Source organism: Elephantulus edwardii, unplaced genomic scaffold (genome assembly GCF_000299155.1).
Source record: "Elephantulus edwardii isolate Elephantulus edwardi_28Jun2011 unplaced genomic scaffold, EleEdw1.0 scaffold00105, whole genome shotgun sequence".
Classification (NCBI taxonomy): domain Eukaryota; kingdom Metazoa; phylum Chordata; class Mammalia; order Macroscelidea; family Macroscelididae; genus Elephantulus; species Elephantulus edwardii.
This window is the reverse complement of record NW_006399855.1, coordinates 180,919-200,645: the sequence shown is the minus strand read 5'-3', so window position 1 is coordinate 200,645 and position 19,727 is coordinate 180,919. Positions and strand designations below refer to the sequence as shown.

The 19,727-nt window shown below is 40.6% G+C and overlaps 1 protein-coding gene across 1 annotated transcript in view; it reads left to right on the top strand.

The window, feature by feature from the left end:
* CAMK1D (calcium/calmodulin-dependent protein kinase ID) overlaps nucleotides 1–19,727 on the top strand; it is a 618,438-nt gene that overhangs the window by 512,210 nt on the left and 86,501 nt on the right. The window contains exon 4 of the mRNA XM_006891836.1: nucleotides 13,809–13,947. Within this exon, the coding sequence (XP_006891898.1) occupies nucleotides 13,809–13,947 (139 nt within the window). The remainder of the gene's footprint in view (nucleotides 1–13,808; nucleotides 13,948–19,727) is intronic.

Here is a 19,727-nt window from a genome sequence, read left to right as displayed (position 1 = left end):
TGCTGTAGAACTGGAATAGACCCATAGTTGACCCTTCAGTGGGTTTTCAGAGGCAGTTAAATCACACAAGAGGAGATTGCTCACCCTTCTCCCATAGAGCAGCCGTTAGTCTAGAATTGCATAACTTCAGGATTGCTGCTAGGCCACCAGAGCTCCATATATTGTCCATAGCATCTTTCAATATTGTGATTTAAAGCTTAAATTTGTTTTCCAGTTCTCTCAGCTTGAGAAATGCAGAGCAAGTTCTTCCCTGTTTATTTTTCAATTCCAGCTTTCTGCACATTCCGTTCCTTTGTCCTCTCTGGCTGCCCTTTGAAATCTTCTGTTCTGCTCTTTGACTTCACCATGTTTTTCCTTCTTGATGCTCTAGTGCAATTTTTAGAATTTCTTCTGGCATCTATTTTTGAGGGGGTTTTTTTTCCCTCCTGTTTTTTCCCTCCTTTGCTTTCTTCATGGATGATATCCTTGATATCATCCCACAACTCATCCTATCTTTAGTCATTGGTGTTCAATGTCTCAAACCATTCAAATGGAATAGATCCAAGATTCTATCTTTGTTCCTGTGGACTTTTTTTAATTTTATTTGACCTCAGTTTAAATTAACAACCTTGGTGCCAGCAGTCAGGAAATAAGGAGATACATTACACTGGAAAAGTTTGCAGTTAGGGACCTCTCCAAATTATTGAGGAGTAATGTTGGCAGTCTAAGGATTAAGGTACATCTGATTCAGGCCATGGTTTTTCCAGTCACTTGCTGTGCATCTGAGAGCTGGATAATGAATAAGGATGACAGAAGACAAATTGATGCCTTTGAGCTGTGGTGTTGGAGAACAGCACTGAACATCCCGTGAGCTATCAAAATGACAAACATATATTTTGGAGATGGTGCAGGTGGAATGTTCTTTGGAGGCAATGACGATGAAGCTTCACCTCACATACTTCGATCATGTTGCTAGGAGGGGCTATTCCTTGGGGAAGGACATGATTCTTGGAAGGGTGGAGAGTCGGTGAAGGAGAAGAAGACCCTCTACCAGGTGGATTGATGTGGTGATACAATGGGCTGTAGTGTGTCAGAAAGTGTGAAGATAGGACACAGGATAGGACAGGGTTCAGATCTGATGTTCCTAGGGTTCCTATGAGTCTTACTGGACTTGGTGGCACCTAACAACAACAGTACATAACAATACCACCCCTGCCTCCACAACTTCCTAAGATTAGTAGCCAGAAAATGGAGCTGGAAAGTCTGTCAGGATGGTCTAATGTAGCAAAGCAGGCTTATAACTGGAAAAGTGAGACTGAACAAGGCACAAATCTGTGAGACCAGAGTTCTGGAGCATATTCCAAGAATATGGGAAATGATGCCTCTTTTTTGGAGAGGCCTCTTTTTGCTTAAGTGCAACACACCTCACTGTGCAGGGTTGTTTGTTGTGAGCAATTCAGCTCTGTGTGCACTTGAATGAACACTGCCAAGTCCTTCCCTATACATGATTGTAGCCCTATTTTTCACAATATTCTATTGTAGTCCATTCGTTTTTTTGTATTTTCACCAACTAACTCCTGGAAGTAGATCACCAGACCTTTCTTTCTACTCATGTTAGTCTGGAATCTCTGCTGAAACCTGTCCACCATGGGTGACCCTGCTAATACTTGAAGTGCTGATTTCTTCCAATATAGGACTTACTGAAGTGGGACAAACTGACCAATGGGTGGTGGGAATTGGACCTCACATCCCCATATCAGTCATGTGCATCTCTTTGGCTGAGAACTTTTTAGCTGGGCACCCACACCCATTGATGGGCCAGTGAGAATTAGTCATGGGAGATTTCTAATAAGATTTGAGATTTTTTTCTTTTTTTTTTTTAAACAAGGCAATTTTGGGTAATTGGTGGCTCCCAGACTCCCTGAAGGCCAAGGATTTTCCAGCTCATCCTTTTAATATCACAGACTGAGACGTGAAATGTTCTTTAAAACGCTACAGTGTTGGTGGCTTTAAATAATTTAATCACAGAAATCTTATTATCCTTTTGCCGGCAGGCCTTCGAGCAGAGGGTACAATTACATGAAACATAGGAAACCAGCAGACTTGCAATCCAAGTGTGGGCACACTTTCCTGGCAGCTCTCTGCCTCTCTGAGAGTCGCCTTTCTCTCAGATTTCCTTGTTTTCCTTTCTTCCTGCTGAGCCCAGACCACCCACTCTAGAAAGGATTTCAAACAGGGTGAGAAGAGACCAGCAAGGCCAGCAAGGCTATCCTCCCACTTAGGAAGGCTGAGTCTGAACAGATGGGTGAATGCTTTCTGCCTATCCCCTCCCTGTAAAAACACATGGGAAGCTCTGACTGGCACACCAGGTTTCTGACAGCTCTGGGGCCCAGAGAAACAGCCTCCAGCTCTCCCTTGTTCTAGCTCCTTCGGCCATTTAACAATAAAAGTAGTGCCATTTACAAAGTGTGTGAAAGATCAAAAAGTATTTTCCTAGGGTGTGTGGTACTTCAGCTTGGCAAGCTTTTAAAAGATAATAAACCAAGAACATTGTAAACTTTTACACAGCCTCTCTCTCTCTCTCTCTCTCACACACACACACACACACACACACACACACACACACCGCCATCAAATCAGAGCCAACTCATTGCAGGTCTTTCAGTGGCATTCAGTCATACAGCATACCTCTGAGCCACTGGCAGATTCGAACCACCTCCTTTTAGATTGACAGTGCAATTTCTTACTCACTAGGCCATCAAGGTTAATAGCAATTTACTATAACAAATTTGTGTTTTAGGCCAGCTCCCTGCAAAGAGAACATGAAGGACAGTGAAGCTTCATGTCACATACTTTGGGCATATTGTCAGGATGGGCCTGGTCCTTGGAAAGGACATCAAGCTGGGAAAGGTGGAGAATCAGCTACAGAGAGAAAGACCCTCAAGGAAATAGATTGACATAGGGACTATAGCCAGGGGCTCAAGTATATCAGAAATTTGAGGATAGCACAGAATAGAGCAAAGATTAGGTCTGTTGCTTGTACAGTGGTCATGAGTCCTAGTCAGTTTGAAGGCACATAACAACAACAATAACCCTGGAAGGAAGTGTTCGAACAGGTAGTTTGTGGGAAGTGGGCCGGGGTTAGCACTTGTGAAGAGTGAAGGAGGCAGACCAGGGCCCACTGGGGAGTTGTGTCGCAAAGCAGTCACAAGACCTCCGACCACCCTGGGAGTTCTGAAGCAGGGATCACTCTTCAGAGACTCTAGCCTTGAAACAAAGTGTGTGAGAAGGTGGAAAAGAATAGATATTTATTTCATTACCAGTCCTTGAATGTAACCTGACCCCAGGCACTGGAAAGCATGGCCTTGAATAAACTCTTATGCTGAGGAGAACGCCTTGAAAAAGACTCAGCTAAGAGCCACTGTCAGCCAGCCCCAGCGTCCAGGGTGCCCTAGACCAAAGTTCACTGTCGCCAGCTCTCGACCAACCTTGCTTTTCTCTCTAGCCCCCTCCCTACTTCTCTTCCCATTCCGTTGATTTACTTTTCTGGTTTTTCTTTCCTAATAACCTCACCACATTCTAATTCACAGATCGTAAAATCCACCCATCTTAAGTGTACAAGTTCAGTGACTTTCAGTCAGTTTCCCAAGCTGTGCAAACCATCATCATAATCCAGTTTTAGAACACTTTCATCCCCTTAATAGCACACTCCATTTTAAAAAAATTAGCCCTGGTACATTTTGAAAGAAATCACTTTCATGAGGTTTTAATGCAATTAAGTTCTTCACTACAGACTTCTGCTGGGAGGAATTAGAGAAGATTCACATTCATATGAGAAAGATGCCACTTAACAGTCCTGTGAGGTTATGTATAATATTGGGCCATGTAACTAACTAAAAGCTGCTTCCAGAGAGAATGATTCCAACTCCTTTGGTTAAGTGGTGTATTCCTGAAGGCCATCTAAGAACTCACATCTAACAAAAGGTGTCATATTTTATAGTTACTCTGCTTGATTCCAAAAGATAAGAACTCATATTGGAATTCAGGGTGCTTGTTAAGTAAGTATATTTGCCTTTGTGCAAGAGAGTAGGTAGTAGTAAGAAGATAAAAAAGGGACATAGTTGCTCCTTTGAGAGCACACTGTTAACATGCCGTCACCAAGGAGAACAAAGATGGGGAAGATAAAAATATCAAGTTGGAAGATGAAACAAATGCAAGCTCGTTCTACGGTTGGTTTGAGTATGGCTTCCCTTTGCACATCTGTCATCCTATTGTCTGGAAAAATACAAGGTAAAACTTATAAAAAAAGTATCCTTTCACAGTTGAGAGGCTTTTTAGTATGTTTGGCAGAATGTTCAGCCATCACCACTATTTAATTCTACGATCTTTTCATTATCTTAAAAAGAAACCCATGACACTTTACTCCCCATTCCACATTACTGGCAAATATGAGCCTACCTGTTGATTCCATGGGTTTGCCTTTTCCTGTGTGTGAATGGATTCATATCCTATGTGGCCCTTTGGACTGTCTTTCACTTAGGACAATACTTTCAATATTTATCTATATTTAGCATATTCCCTGTTGTAACTTTCCACAGTGTGGTTGTGTCTTGGAAAAGGTACAGCCAGGGATCTCCCAGGAGGAAAAGATAGTGAAACTTCATCTCACATACTTTGGGCATGTTGTTAAGAGAGACCAGTCCTTGGAAAAGGACATCGTACTGTTACCATGCAATCGGTGTCCTAATTCGCCCTTCTTGCACAGGTAAAAGAATTGTGCCAGACGAAGAGACTAGAGGAGAGGATGATGCCCAAGTACCAAGTGTATAACAATTTTAGTGTTTCTTGGGAGAGCAGACTTCAGTTCATGGAGCATTAAAGGGTCGACCAAAGCTTTTTATTAAAGCTCAGGGACACAAAGAAAAAGACAGGGAAGCAGAAGTGAGAGTAAAATGGTAAAGGTAGATTTATGAGAAAGTTATATTGTAAATGGTACGGGCCTCCACCTCTTGGAAGAAAATATGGAGAGAGGCTTTATGCTAGTGAGGTGAGGCTCTATTTATGGCCTCATTCTCTCCATAGGCCTTGGGCTGGAGTCTGGGCCAATGAGACGATGTCATGGAGAGTTCAGAGCTTAGTGGGCAGGTCTCATTCTGTTCCCTGATCTCTGATGTCATTCAAGTGCCCTAAGTGTCTACATCTGACATCACTCGTGTGTGCAAAGCACTATTTCTATAGATGGCAGTATCTGCTTTCTGGCTCTGATTTAACTTTAGCTTCCCACATATCATTGATTCTACTTCTAACGATACTTGGAAAGGTGGAGGGTCAGCTAAGAAGGAAAAGACCCTCCACTAGAGGGATTGACAGTCACTCTAAAGGTGGGCTTGAGTATTCAGAGATGGTCAGAATGGCACAAGATAGGGCGAGGTTCAGATCCATTGTTCATAGGTTCGATGTGAGTTGTAACTAACTCAAGGACACTTAACAACAGCAACAGCATTTTGTACCATACTCTTTTCTTTATAGGTATGTATATTTTGTTTATCCATCCATTAGTTGGTAAACATTTGGGTTATTTCCACTTTGGGGCTATAACGAATCATGCTGCTTTTAACATTCATTTAAGGTTTTTGTATAAACACATGTTTTCTGTCATGTTGAGTATATACTCAGGCTTGGAATTACTAGGTTATATTGTAGTTTCATGTTTAATTTTTTTTTTAACTATCAAGCTGCTTTCCATAACAGCTGCAGCATTTAACATTCCCAACAGCATTATATGAATGTTCTAGTTTCATTACATCCATGCTAACACTTGGTATTCTCATTGATTTGTTTTGTTTTTCCTTTCAAATTACAGTCATCTAAGTGAGTGTGAAGTTGGAAGGCAGCTTTTTAAAAAGACATTGACAGTAAAGGAAAGATTAACATTACAATCAAGTCAGATTCTATGCCTGAGGCTCTCAGTTCTGTGAGTCTGAGATTGGCTTCACTCTTTTTGCTCAGTTATTAGGATCAGTGGCCACTGCTTCCCAGATCCCTTGTCACTTGTGAAGGCATCTAATCTGGCCCTTCATGGAAATGGCCATTAAGGTCCAGGTTGACCAAAACCCAAGGTTATTTTCAAATAAATATTAATATGAATGTATACACACTGAAAACAGAATGTGCTGAAAAGAATGAGAAAGAGAAATAGTTCTGGTAATACTAAAAGTGCATTTGTACCTAAGATGGCCATAAAGGACAGCCAGACTTTCCCATAGGGTTTCAAAGGTTATAAATCTTTACAAAATGTATAATTCCACACATTTCTCTTGTAGAGCAACTGGTGAGTTCAAACCAACAACCTTTTGGTTGGCAGCCAAGCACTTAACTGTATCACCTGGGCTTCTCTGCTAAACTGTTGTTACTAGGGGCTGTCTAGCTGACTCATAGCGATCCATTCATTCATTCATACAGCAGAATGAAACACTGCCCAAACCTGTACCATCCAGGTCAGGAACAATGCAATGTCTGGCCAGACACAAGATTGTCCGATGACTTATTAGGTGAATAAGCAAAGCATTTAAAGCAAATGAAGTGGGGGTGGGGCAGGGCAAGGGGAAACTTTTTGTCAGTAACCTTGAAAAACTCAGGAGACCGGTCATTGAGAAATACAGTGTATTGATATAGAATATAATTTATGAAGATCTTGAGCCAACATCAGTGTAGAATGTAACACAGTGGTGAAATTTCTGACCAGATTGAGGCTTGGAAGATAAAATGAAATAGAATTGTAGGAATAAAGATGTTTTTATTATTAAAGTAGAATTGGTTGAAGGAAAAAACTATTAAGGGCAAAGTTGCATGAAATAAAACCCTAATCCTCCCAGAATGGATGAGCAAGACACTCCTCCCCCAACCCAAAGCCAAATCAAGCAAAGAGGATTATGTGCTCCCGCCTGGATGATAGGCAGCTGCCCCGTGGGAGCAAGGAAATCCCAAAGGCTGCCAAGACAGGGCTGAAGAAATGATGAGAAGATAGATCCTTTCTCCAGACTCCATTAAAAATTCCATATGTCTGCCTTTGCAGGCTAGTGCTTTCATGGTTGATTTCTCAACAACAATGCACTGTTTGTGTCCTTGCCCAGATTGCAGCACCTAAGATCTGCAAGAATCTTTGTCTCTGGTATGCTTGTCAGGTTTATCTGATGATGCACACACAAGTATATCCAAGATATGAAACATTGGTGGCTCTTTGGTATCTTTTTCACCTTCTATATGAGAGACCCAAGTTAGACTGCCAGCCAGTGTACTTTATGCACAGTCACCACAAGTCTTTGTTGTTATGATGCTGAAAAGCTCTGGTGGTCTAGTCCACATGGAATTGCGATGCTAACCCAAAGGCCCTGTCTCTTTGACGGTTCAAATTCACCAGGGGCTCTACAGGAAAAAGATGGGCAACCAACTTTCATGTGATTTACAGCCTTGGAAATTCAGTAGAGGGACAGCTATGAGTTGGTTCTGACTTGACAACAATGAGAGAGAAACTTATTTTTTTATTATTATTATTAAATTTTATTAGTTTCAATGAACATTCACAGGGATTCTGGGCTTTCACTCCTTCATTGCCGCACCATTCTCTCCACCCTCCTCCCCAGCTTGTTCTTCTTCCCCGCCATCCGAATGTCTGTTTTAATTGTCCAATTGCCACAGTGCTTGTCAAAGTCAGTTCTGATTAATCTCCTTTGTCGGTGTGTCCTTTGCCATTCCCTATCACTCCTCCCTGAGAGAGACTTCACCCTGATTCATAAGGAAAAGGGGATGGTGTATTCTCTTAGCTACTTCCTGCTGAAAAGGGATGCTGTGGGTTTCAGGGTGAAGATCTTTGAGAGAGAAACTTATTTAGTTCCCAGACTAAAACAAAGTAGGAAGAAAGGTCTAGTAAAGTACTTTAAAAAATCAGCCATTGAAAGTCTGCAGTTCGGACCTCTCCAAATTATTGAGCAATGATGTCAGTTTGAGGACTAATGTGTACCTGTTTCAGGCCATAATATTTTTTTTTAAATTCAAGTGAACATTTATAAATCATAAATTTATAAAGTTTATAAATCTATAAATAAATTGGGATTTCATTCAAAATCAGGCATAGATATTTTGCTTTATAACGTTAATTGTTGTTGTGTACTGTAGAGTCAGAATTGACCCATAGCTGACCCTCTGGTGGGTTTTCAGAAGCAGTTAATTGCATGGGAGGAAATTGTCTGTCCTTCTGCAATGGAGGAGCCTTGAACCACATGCCTTCAGGATTAAAGCGCAGCTTCTTGCTATTAGGCTACCAGAGCTCCCAATAACATTAAAAATTACCATTGCTTAATACAGTCTATTTATGACAATGCTTAATTAAGCTCCTGTGGCCTAGTGGCAAGAAGCTGCATTGCAATCCTTAAGGCACACGGTTCAAGGCCTCTAGCTGCTCTGCACCTCTCATGCGATTAATTGCCTTTGAAAACCTTCTGGAGGGCCAGCTGTGGATCTTTTATTGTTTCTTGCAGTAATGTTTTGTAGTTTTCCTTATCAAGGACTTTTGTGTCTCTAGTTAGGTTTATTCCCAATTTTTTCATCTTGTGGTTGTCATTATAAATGGTATTACTTTCTTAGTTTCCTTTCTTATATTTTCTCTGTTGCTATAGAGAAATCCCACTGATTTTTTTTTATATTGATCTTGTATCCTGCCACTCCACTAAATTGGTCTGCTAGATCTAACAAGTTTTATTTTGGTGGGTCTTTGGGGTTTTCTACTTACACTGTCATATCATCAGCATATAGTAACAGTTTGACCACTTTGCCAATTTGGATGCCTTTTATTTCTTTTACTTATTGCCCTTGCAAGTCCTCCAATATAATATTGAATCAGAGTGATAATGGTGGTGATAATAAGCATGAGCAACAGTAATTAACTGTATTAAATACTATGTATATGAATGATTGTATAAAATACAATATACATTAATGAAACAGTGTTGATGAAAGATTGTATACAACACAATGTACATGTATGAAACACAATGTATATGAATGATTGCAGGCAAATAATAAAAATATGAGAAGGGAGGTAGAAAGGGCTATTTGTTAAAGTCATCTTCTTGTTGACACTTCTATAATAGCAGCACTAGATAACCAAGACAATGCTATAGTAACAACCAAATATCTATTAAAATCAAAGAGAAAAATTCCTATTCGTGGAAGCAATATGATTTACCCTGAGCTTACAAAGGATGCAGGGAGCTCTGGTGGCCTAATGTGTAAAGACCTGTGCTGACAACCCAAAGATAGGTGGTTCAAACCTATCAGCTACTGCACAGCAGAAATATAGGCAATCTCCTTCTGTGAGATTTACAGCTTCTCATACCCACTGAAGGGTCAGCTATGGGTTGGTTCCAACCTGACGGCAACAAGTTCAGTTGTTATTGAAGAAGAAATACAGGAACTGTCATAAAAAAACTAGTTACGCTTTTGGCTGCTAACTAACTGAAAGGTTAGCAAGTTGGAGCTACCAGCTGTTCCACAGGAAAGAGATGTGACCATCTGTTTCCACGAAGAATCACAGCCTTGGAAATTCCATGGGGCAGTTGTACTCTGTGTCCTGTGAGGTTGCTAACATTGAAATCAGCTTACTGACAGTGGGTGTGGTTTTGAGACGATAAAACTCTTCTTGCCCACTTTATAAATGATTTAGAGAGTAAGAGGACTTTCAAAAATGAAGATTTCAGAAGGTTTTACGAAATTATAAAGAGATTTACAAATATAAGCTGTTTTGTTAGGTACATCTGAGTCAACTACAATTCCTAGCCACCCTTTGAGAAGCAGATCTGACCCCGCCCTGTCCAGCATCACCCTCACTGTCTGTGTCATGCTTAATCCTATTTTGGCAGTCACTGTCAGGCCATATTGTTGAGGGTCTTCCTCTTTCACTGACTTCTCCCATCATGCTCTCTCTCTCCAAGGACTAGCTGCTGCTAAAACTATGCCCAAAAAAGTGATAGAGTTTCACCATCTGTGTCTCTAAGGAGTACTATGGATGCACTTTTTCCAGGACAGATTTGATTGTTCTTTTTGGATGTTCAATATTCTTCTCCACCATCACAATTCAAAGGTCATCGATTCTTCTTCATTCTTCCTTATTATTGTACAATTTTCAGATGCATACAAAGTAAGTTAAGACACTCTGGCTTGCATCAGGGGTCCCTTAGTCTTTAAACTCACTTTGTTTCTCTTTAGAACTTTGGAGATGTCCTGAGCAGCAGATTCCCCCAATGTAACACATCTTTTGATTTCCTGAATGCTGCTGCTATAGGTGTTGATTGTGAATATAAGTAAAGTGAAACTGTTGACAACTCCAATCTTTCCTCTATCTCTGATGTTAACTTTTTGGTGAGGACTTTTCTTGATGTTGAGATGTAACCCATTTTGAAGCCTGGAGTCTTTGATCTTCTGTAGTAAGTGCTCCAGGAAGATTTCAAGTCATCTTTACGGTCTGGTTTTAGTAGTATTGCTCCATTTTGTGTTGGCAGTTTTAGGACTTTGCCCTATGCCTCTGTTTCTTAGGAAATACATTTTTTTCTGTGACTCACTTTTTAAAAAGTAAGAAAGCTGTAGTAAGATTAGAAATTTAAAGAGCAAAGTATGAAAGGAAGACAGCATTGAAGTTCTGTGACAGTCTGTCTTAGGATGTGTCTCTTGCTTCATTAGTGGTGGTTTGATTCTCACTGCTTCGTTGCCCCATTGCAGTGCAAATGCTTTTTACTCCATAGAATCTGTTAATAACTTACATATCACATTGTGGAAAAGAAGACCTGGAGAGAATAAGAAGCAGGACAAATCCATTTTGAGAAAGTTAGAGGACAAGGCAAGGTTTGGGTCATGGAATTAAAAGGGCAGCAGGCACGGGAGGGCTGATACTTCTGCTGAGATGTAGGGCTGCAGATGAGTGGTAAGAGAGCATCACAAAACTTGTGTGATTTGTAGTTAATTGTGTCTTAATGGTGACTCCAGGTACTGTAGCCTAGAACAGCAATTCCATACTTTTCTTGACTGTAACATTTAATGAACAGAATTTTCCCCCCCTTTTCTCACAGTTTGTTATGCCAGTTCCAACTCATGGAGACCCCATGTGTGCAGAGCGCAATTACTCCAGATGGTGTTCCTGGTCTTTCAGAGCAGAATGGCTGGAATCATAGTCTGCACTGAGTTGTGCTATTCACCCAGAATCTATGCATTTCCTGTAGTTCAAACCCACCAGAAGCTCCTATGGGGGGAAAAAAAATTCCCATTTTGATTTATTTCCTTGGAAATTTGATGGAGGGTCACTATGAGTTGGAAAGTGACTCAGCAGACAGGGAGTGAGTGTGAGTGTGCAGACATAGACTTCTGAGGGACCTCAGTGTGGTCTCAAACCTCCAGCCTCATTAACTGACCCTCCGGTGAGTTACCACGGCTATAAATCACATGGCAAGAGATCTCTGTTCCTTCCGTGGAGCTGTTGGTGAAGTTGAACAGCCTGAGCAGTGTGGCCTTTGAATTAGCAGCACATCTCCCTGCAGACTGTGCTCCCAGAGCTTGGTAGTGGATCCAGCACAAGTCTTTTGTGCCGTGTCAGGACCTTAAGAGCACTACGAGTAAGGAGTACTATTATTGGGAAATAGGGTTCAATTGTAGAAGATGTGATGGGAAACGATGAACACTAAGCTCTTCTATATCACAGATAATGCTTTGATTGTCACCAGGCATGCGATTTAGCTGATACAGAATATCGCTGGCGGTAAAAGTTCAGTAGTGAATGAATTCTTCCAAGACACCCAGTCACCCTGATCCCAGCAGCAGTGCACCTCACACAGTCTGCCCTTGAGGTCTGCAAAGTGTCAGACATTGAAAATGCTCTGAGGAAAGTTTCAGATAAATGAGGAATGGAGAGAACTTGATGTGAGTTGCTAAGAGGTGATGTCTTGGGATCTGAGTTTACCTTCGGTTGATCATTTTGACAACATGGTCATCAAAATGTAGTTTCACCCCTGTTGTTTCAATTTCTTTTCGCTCTTTGAATCACTTTTTATTTCTCCCGAGCGCCTTGCCTTTCTAACCAAGATCGCTCAGTTTGCTTTGAAAACGAGATGTTGTCATTATCCAAGCACAATATTCCCTGGAATGACTATAGGTAATGGAGGAGGCACTAACACATGAGCCCTTTATAGCTGCAATTGTTCTTTCCTTTATTAGTTTGTTTTAAAGGAAGATTTCCGTGGATTGGTTATTGCACATTAATTGCTGTGACTTTCAGGAAATGAATCATATCTTGGTGTGTGTTTATGTGCTTGCCCCGGCTAGGAAATATCTTTTACTGTATCTATTAAAACTATAAAAAAGTTGGTCTTGCCACTGTGCTGTGATTTTAATATTTCCAATAAATATCTTTCTCATTTTGTTTTTGAAAATATGTGATGTTTCAGTTTTGTTTGTTTGTTTGTTTGTTTGTTTTAAAGTGCTAATGTATTCCTTTGAAGTTTCTTTCCAAGATGGCTAATTATTTGAAGGAAGCTGCATTCTTCCTGGAGGCACATCTGCTTTAATAAGGTGGAGGTTAAGTTGCTAACTGGGTTGTTTCTATTCAAGATTTTACAGTCCTGATACTCTCTGTTGAACTCAGAACACCATAAAGTATCAATGTCACAGAGGCCAGTGTTGTCCATCAGGACTTTCTGGCTCTCACCAGTCTGAACCCCTTTCCATAAAAACAAAATGAGTAATCTTAATGTAATCAGAAATTCTTATCTAAAATTCAAAGCAAATTAAAATGAAATATTTTCTCCTCAAATAAGACAGAGTAATAGTGTAAGCTATTCCTTTTCCTCCTTTTTTGTTATCGTTAAAAGTCACAGGTGACTTACATATTCCTGCAAGAATGTCACTGTCCTCAGTGGAACATGGTTGACTGTGCTAAACTCCTCACCTCGAGGATGCGTGGAGAGACAAGAAACTCATTCGCTGAATGTTGCAAATGAGACAAAGAACCCAGGGTCCTACTGACCAGGCCCAGTGCTTTGTGCACTTTATTGCGTGCTTTCCTGCAAAATAGTATTTCACCCAGTGCCTGTATTTGATGCTGCTGTCATCGTGAGTGTTATCGTTATTTTTCATTTTCCAGCAGAACAAAAAGGCTGAGCGAAGGAGACGTCACATTACCCTGAATTGGTTTTATTCCCTTTCTTTTACCCCTCTGCACATTGGCTTCCCTTATGTGATAGAAAATACTTTGTCTTCAAGGAATAGATGCCCCTCGATGTATGACTCCATTATGTCATAGAAATACTTGGCTGTCAAGGCATAAATGAGGCAAAATCTAAATCTGAAAATGAATTCACTAAAAAAAAAAAGTTTAAAGAAACTATGCAGCACGCACGAGCAATGATTTTGTAAATTACCTAACTTGGGAGGGACTGGAAAGCATTATGCTGAGTGAACAAACTCAATCCCACCAGGACAAATAACTGTATAAAACCATTATTGTAGAATGAGTATGAAGATCTAAAGGCAGGGGGATGGCGGAAGCAGAGCGATGAGGGGGGTGTGTGTGTGAGATATTAATCATAGGGTTGTACAATTTGATGGTTGGGTGGGTGAGGGAAATTGGAAGAATCAGTTCTGAAAAACAATGTATTCGGATTTTGTAAATAAACAAGTATAAATAAATTTTAAAGGTGTGAGTCTATTATCACATTGAAAATGCTTATCATTTTCCTTTCCATCCAAATTGTAATTCTTTCCATTTTCCCCCCCCTTTCTTTTAACAGTGTATCTGGTGGAGAGCTGTTTGATCGGATAGTGGAGAAGGGGTTTTACACAGAGAAAGATGCCAGCACCTTGATCCGCCAGGTCTTGGATGCAGTGTACTATCTCCACAGGATGGGCATCGTCCACAGGGACCTCAAGGTGAGCCACTGCCTAGCAGCCTCCTCCCCACACTGCACCTACAATGCAGCTGCATGGAGAATTTATACCAGTGGTGGAGGAATCCACTGGATGTAGACATGACGGGATGAATGGTGTGGCTTTGTGTACTGTTAGTTGTCAGGGCTGCCTTCAAACCATCAATAGCTTGAAAGAACATAAAGATCCAATATGAAAAAATAATGTACTTTGTAAGTAAACCAGTATAAAATAAATTTAAAAAAAAAAGAAATGAAAGGAGCAATATCACAGCAGAATTAACTGAAATTTAAAAAAGAGGGGAATATACCCTAAAGAGACCATAAACAACATCCAAGCAGATATATGCACACCCATGTTTATCGCGGCTTTGTTCAGAATAGCAAGGAGTTGGAAACAACCTAAGTGCCCATCAGCAAACGAATGGGTAGAAAAGCTGTGGTATATTCACACAATGGGACACTACACTGCACTGAAAAACAAGGAACTCATGTAATATCACTCAAAATGGGTGACCCTGGAGTACATTATGCTGAGTGAAAAATCTCCATCACAAAAGGATAAATATTATATGGTGCCACTGTTGTAGGATGAGGCTGACATCGGGGTGGGGGTAAGACTGAGAAAAACTGGATAAATTATGTTTACTGCATTGAAGCCGATGAGGGAGAGAATAGTTTAAAATTAATATATTTTAGGGCATTATGATTATCATAAGAGTCTGGAATGAGGGTTGCAGTGTGGAGTATACTTGGGTTGGGGATGTGCAGGGTGGGGGAGGGGATTGTGTACCAATGAAGGAGTTTTTCTTTTGCTTTTCAAGGAGAGGAGCACGAACTGGGGGTGAGGGTGGGGGTGGGGAGTAAAGTGCAGCAATGAATGAATGGAATTCCAAAATCTCTGTAGACGTTCATTGAAATTATTAATAATAATTTTTTAAAGCCCATATTACGTATGAAAAAAAAGAAGAAGAAGATGAAGACTAAGCAGACTGGTCATTGTTTGAGAGATTTTATATTCATTAAGCAGTCATAGGCCAAAGGGAGACCAGGCTTATATTGCTTCAAGCCTGTCTAAAGGTAATTTTGTTCAAGACCTTAGTTGCGATCAAGTCTTTCAACTCACTGGGATACCACATGTTACAGAGTAGAACTACTCCATTTAGTTTCCTTGACTATAATCTTAAAGGAACCTGATCTTCAGTCATTTTCTTCTATAATTCGCCTGGGTAGGTTCAAACTGTAAGCTTTAAGCTAACAGTTGATGAGGTAAATGAAAAAACAAACCTCTTCTCTGGTGCATTTCTTCAGTCTTCTCTCAGTTCCAGCCCCATATCAGAACGATATACTGTATGAAGGATACAGAGCTGGGACAGAGGACAAGAGAGACAAGGGGGTTAGAAAGGTCAACAGGCAACATAGGTTAAATGATCTATAGTTGCCTCCATCTTCCTGCACCCTATAAGTTTCTTTGTTCTCATCTGAACTTTTGGCTTCTTGACATCTCACCTATGAGCACTGAAGGCTTGAGCCCTTGTTGGGATGACATTCTTCCTGGGACTATAGAGTACCAAAGCATGTGCATCAAAAATAGCAACTTAGGAATAATTAGACTCAAGGCTGTAGTTGTTTAGCAGCCTGTAGCATATTGTACCCATTAAAGTGAAAACCTCTCCTCATGCCAAATAATCATTCATGCCATAAACAAAAGGATTATACAGAAGTACAAAACTAAATAGTTCTTGTTGTTGTTATGTGCCATTGAGTCGCTTGAGACTCATAGCGACCCTATGTACAACATCCCTGAACTCTGCTCTGTCCTGTGCCAATCGCACCATCTCCGACACACCCATCCCGATTACCCCAGTCACTGAATCAATCCACCTCAAAACCCAAATATTTGTTAAAATTTCATTTTACTGCCTGGGTGGTGCAAAAATGGTTAAGCAATCATATAAACTGAGAGGTTGGAGTTCACCCAGAGGCAAATTTAAAGAAAGATGTAGGGATCTACTTCCAAAATCCAGGCATTAAAAAACCTATGAAGTTTAAGCTGTGCTTTTTGATACATATGGTGTCACCATGAATTGGAATCAAGTCAGTGATGCCTGGTTTATTTTTAGCCCATTAGCTGGGATTGGGTAGTTGGCTTTTTCCCCTCCTAGATAATTTCCAGCCATTTTCTTTTTATTTTTCTACTAATTTTTATGTGTGTGTGTTTGTGATTTGTATGGGAGTTTACAGAGAAATTGGGTTTTAGTTCACTATTTATATAGATTTATCCCACCTTCTCTCTCCCTTTATTCTCTGGTGTGTGTCTGGAGTTTTTTGTTGGGTTTTTTTTCTCCCCTTGTTGTATACTATTGAGTTTGATCCAGCTGGTACAGGGGGAGATTGCCTCTCCTTCTCCAGTGGAGCATCTGGTGGATTCAAACTGTGTACCTTTGAGATTGCAGCACAGCTTCTTGCAACTAGGCCACCAGAGGTCCCTTCTCTTAAATATCTTTTATCAACTTACTAGCTGCATAACTCATAATGTCTTTTCAGGATTACCTTTTCTTCACCTTTTCCAATGCTATTCCTTATCTTGCCATTGTCTTCCTGTTTTTCACACCTCCCCCAGTCTCTAGGACCCCCAAATCCTCTTGATTTTCTAACAGTGGTATTACACCACATTTATCCCTTTGACTGAGTTCCTTCACTCAGCATAAGACTTCTAGATCCCTCCCTGTTTTATAGTATTTCTCAAGTTCTCCGTTGTTTTCAATTCTACATAATGCTTCATTATGTGGATATTCGTTTGTTGATAGACAATTGGGCAACTTCCATCTCTTTGCTGCTATTGTAAACATGGGTGTGTGGTATTGGGTTTCAGGATCTAAATTGTTTGGCCTTTCTTTATAAGGACTTAATTACTGTTAAAAAAAAAGCATACATTCTGTGGTTTTCTTGGAAGGGTTTTGTGTGTGTTTTCTATGTTATCATTTTCCATTGACAAGGACCAAACTAAATTCACTTCCATTGAGTCCATTTGCCTTGTAAAGACCTTCTGGGAGAGAGTAGAATTTCCCCTAAGGGTTGTCAGTGCTGTGAATTTTTATGAAAGTAGACTGCCTCATGTTTTTCAAACTGAGAAGCTGGTGAGTTTAAACTGCTAACCTCTCAGTTAACAGCTAAAAGCTAAAAATTGCATCATTATCTCTCCTTATTGACAAGCGTGGTGGTTCCTAAAAGCTGTTCTTTATTAGAGTAATCTTGAGGGCTTTTAGAAACAGAGATTGTTCCTTTCACCCTAACTCACTCTCACCAAAAATCTATAGAGAGAGAATCTGAGGGAGCTCTGGTGGCTTGTTATTGTTGTAAGCTGCCTTCAAGTCAAGTACAACTCATGGCGACCTTATGAACAACAGCTCTGAATCCTATTCTATCCTGTCTCGTTCATCATCTCTGACATACTTAAACCCATTACTGCTGTAACTGTGTCAGTCAATCTTATTTAGAATCTTCATCTTTTTCACTGACCTTCCACCTTTCCATTCATGACATCCCTCTTCAAGGAATAACCTAACAACATGCCCAAAGTATGTGAGATCAGATTTTGTCATCTTTGCCTCCAAAGAACACTCCAGCTGCATGCTTTCCAAGACATATTTGTTTGTTGTTTTGGAAGTTCATGGGATATTTCATACCCTTCTCCAAGCAAGCAGAGTTATGTCATCTGAATAACACAGGCTTTGCTGAGTCTTCCTCTGATTCTGATGCCATATTTTTCTTCATAGAGTCTAGTTTCTTGAATTATTTGCTCAGCATACATATTGAATAGGGATAGAGAGAGGATACAACCTTGACACACACCTTTTCTGACTTTAAACCATGTAGGGTTCTCTTACTTTGTTGGACAACAACCTCTTCGTCTAGGTATAGCTTTCACATGAACACGGTTAAGTATTCTGGAGTTTCCATTCTTCTCAATGTTAGCCACAACTTGTTATGATTTACATAGTCAAATGCCTTTGCATAGTCAATAAGGCATAAATGGACATTCTTCTGATACTCTCCACTTTCATCTGGGACCCAGCTGACATGAGCAGTGATATCCCTGATGCCATAGCCTTTTCTAAACCCAGCCTGAACTTCTGGCAGTTCTCTGTCAGTGTACTGTTTCAGCTATTTGGGGGATGATCTTTTGCAATATTTTGCTTGCATGTGATATTAATGATGATTGTCATTGTTGTTGTTATGTGCCATCAAGTCACCTGCAACTCATAATGACCCTTGTATAACAGCCCTAAACCCTGCTCTATCCTGTGCCAATCTTACTGTCTCTGGCTTACCTACCCCAACTACTCCAGTCATTGAGTCAGTCCATCTCATCGAGGGTCTTCCTCTCATGTGCTGTCCCTCCACCCTCTCAAGCATGATGTCCCTCTCCAAAGACTGGTCCCTCCTTGCAACATGTTCAGAGTAGGTCAGACAAAGCTTCAAAATGTTTGCTTCCAAGGAGCAGCCTGGTCTCACCTTCTCTAGGATGAAGCTGTTTGTTTTCTTAGCAGTCCATGGTATATTCAGTACTCTTCTCCAGCACCACAGCTCAAAGGCATCAATTCTTCCTCTGTCTTCCCTAATCATTGTCCAGCTCTCTGATCCATAGCAAGTAATTGCAAAGACCATAGTCTGTATCAGGTGCACCTTAATCTTCAGACTGACGTCATTGCTCCTCAGTATTTTGGAGAGGTCTCTGACAGCAGACTTTCCCAGTGCAATTTGTTTTTTTTATTTCCTGGCTGCTGGTACCAAGAGTGTTGGTCGTGGAGCAAAACAAACTAAAGTTGTTAAAAATCTCAGTCTTCTCACCATCTATCATAATGCTGCCAATTGGCCTAGTGGTGACAATAATTTTTTTTTATGGTGAGCTTCAATCAATAGTGAATGGTGCAGTTCTTGACCTTCTGCAGCAAGCACTTCAGGTCCTCCTCAGTTTCAGCAAGCAGGGTTGTATTTGTATCATCTGCATAACACAGATTATTGATGCGTTTTCCTCCAATCCTGACGCCACATTTCTCCTCATAGAGTTCAGCCTCCCAGATAATCTGTTCTGCATATAGATTGAAAAGGTATGGAGATAGGGCACATCCCCTGGTGTACACCCTTCCTAACTTTGAATCATGCAGTATTTCCCTGCTCTGTTCTGACGACTACCTCCTGGTCCAAGTATAGGTTTTGCATAAACATGATCAAGTGTTCTTGGATTCCCATTCTTCTCAGAGTCAGCCACAGTTTGTTGTGATCCACATGGTCAAATGCCATTGCACAGTCAGTGAAACACAGACATTTCTCTGGTACTCCTTGCTTTCAGCCAAGATCCATCTAACATTAGGTGTAATATCCGTAGTACCACAGCCTCTTCTAAACCCAACCTGTAATTCTGGCAGTTCTCTGTTGATGTGCTGTTCCAGTCCTTTTTGGATAATTTTAAGCAGAATCTTGCATGCATGTGATATTAATGATATTGTTCGATAATTTTTATACTCTGACAGATCACATTTCTTTGGAATGTTGTCTGATAATTTCCACATTCAATTGAATCAACATTCTTGGGAATGGGAACAAATAAAGGTTTCGTCCAGTCAGTTGGCCAGGTAGCTGTCTTCCATATGTTTTGGCACAGACTGTAGAGCACACTCAGTTGAGAATTGTGGCATCAGGATTGGTAGAAGATCTATTAACAATCTGTGTTATGCAGATGACACAACCCTGCTTGCTGAAACTGAGGAGGACCTCATG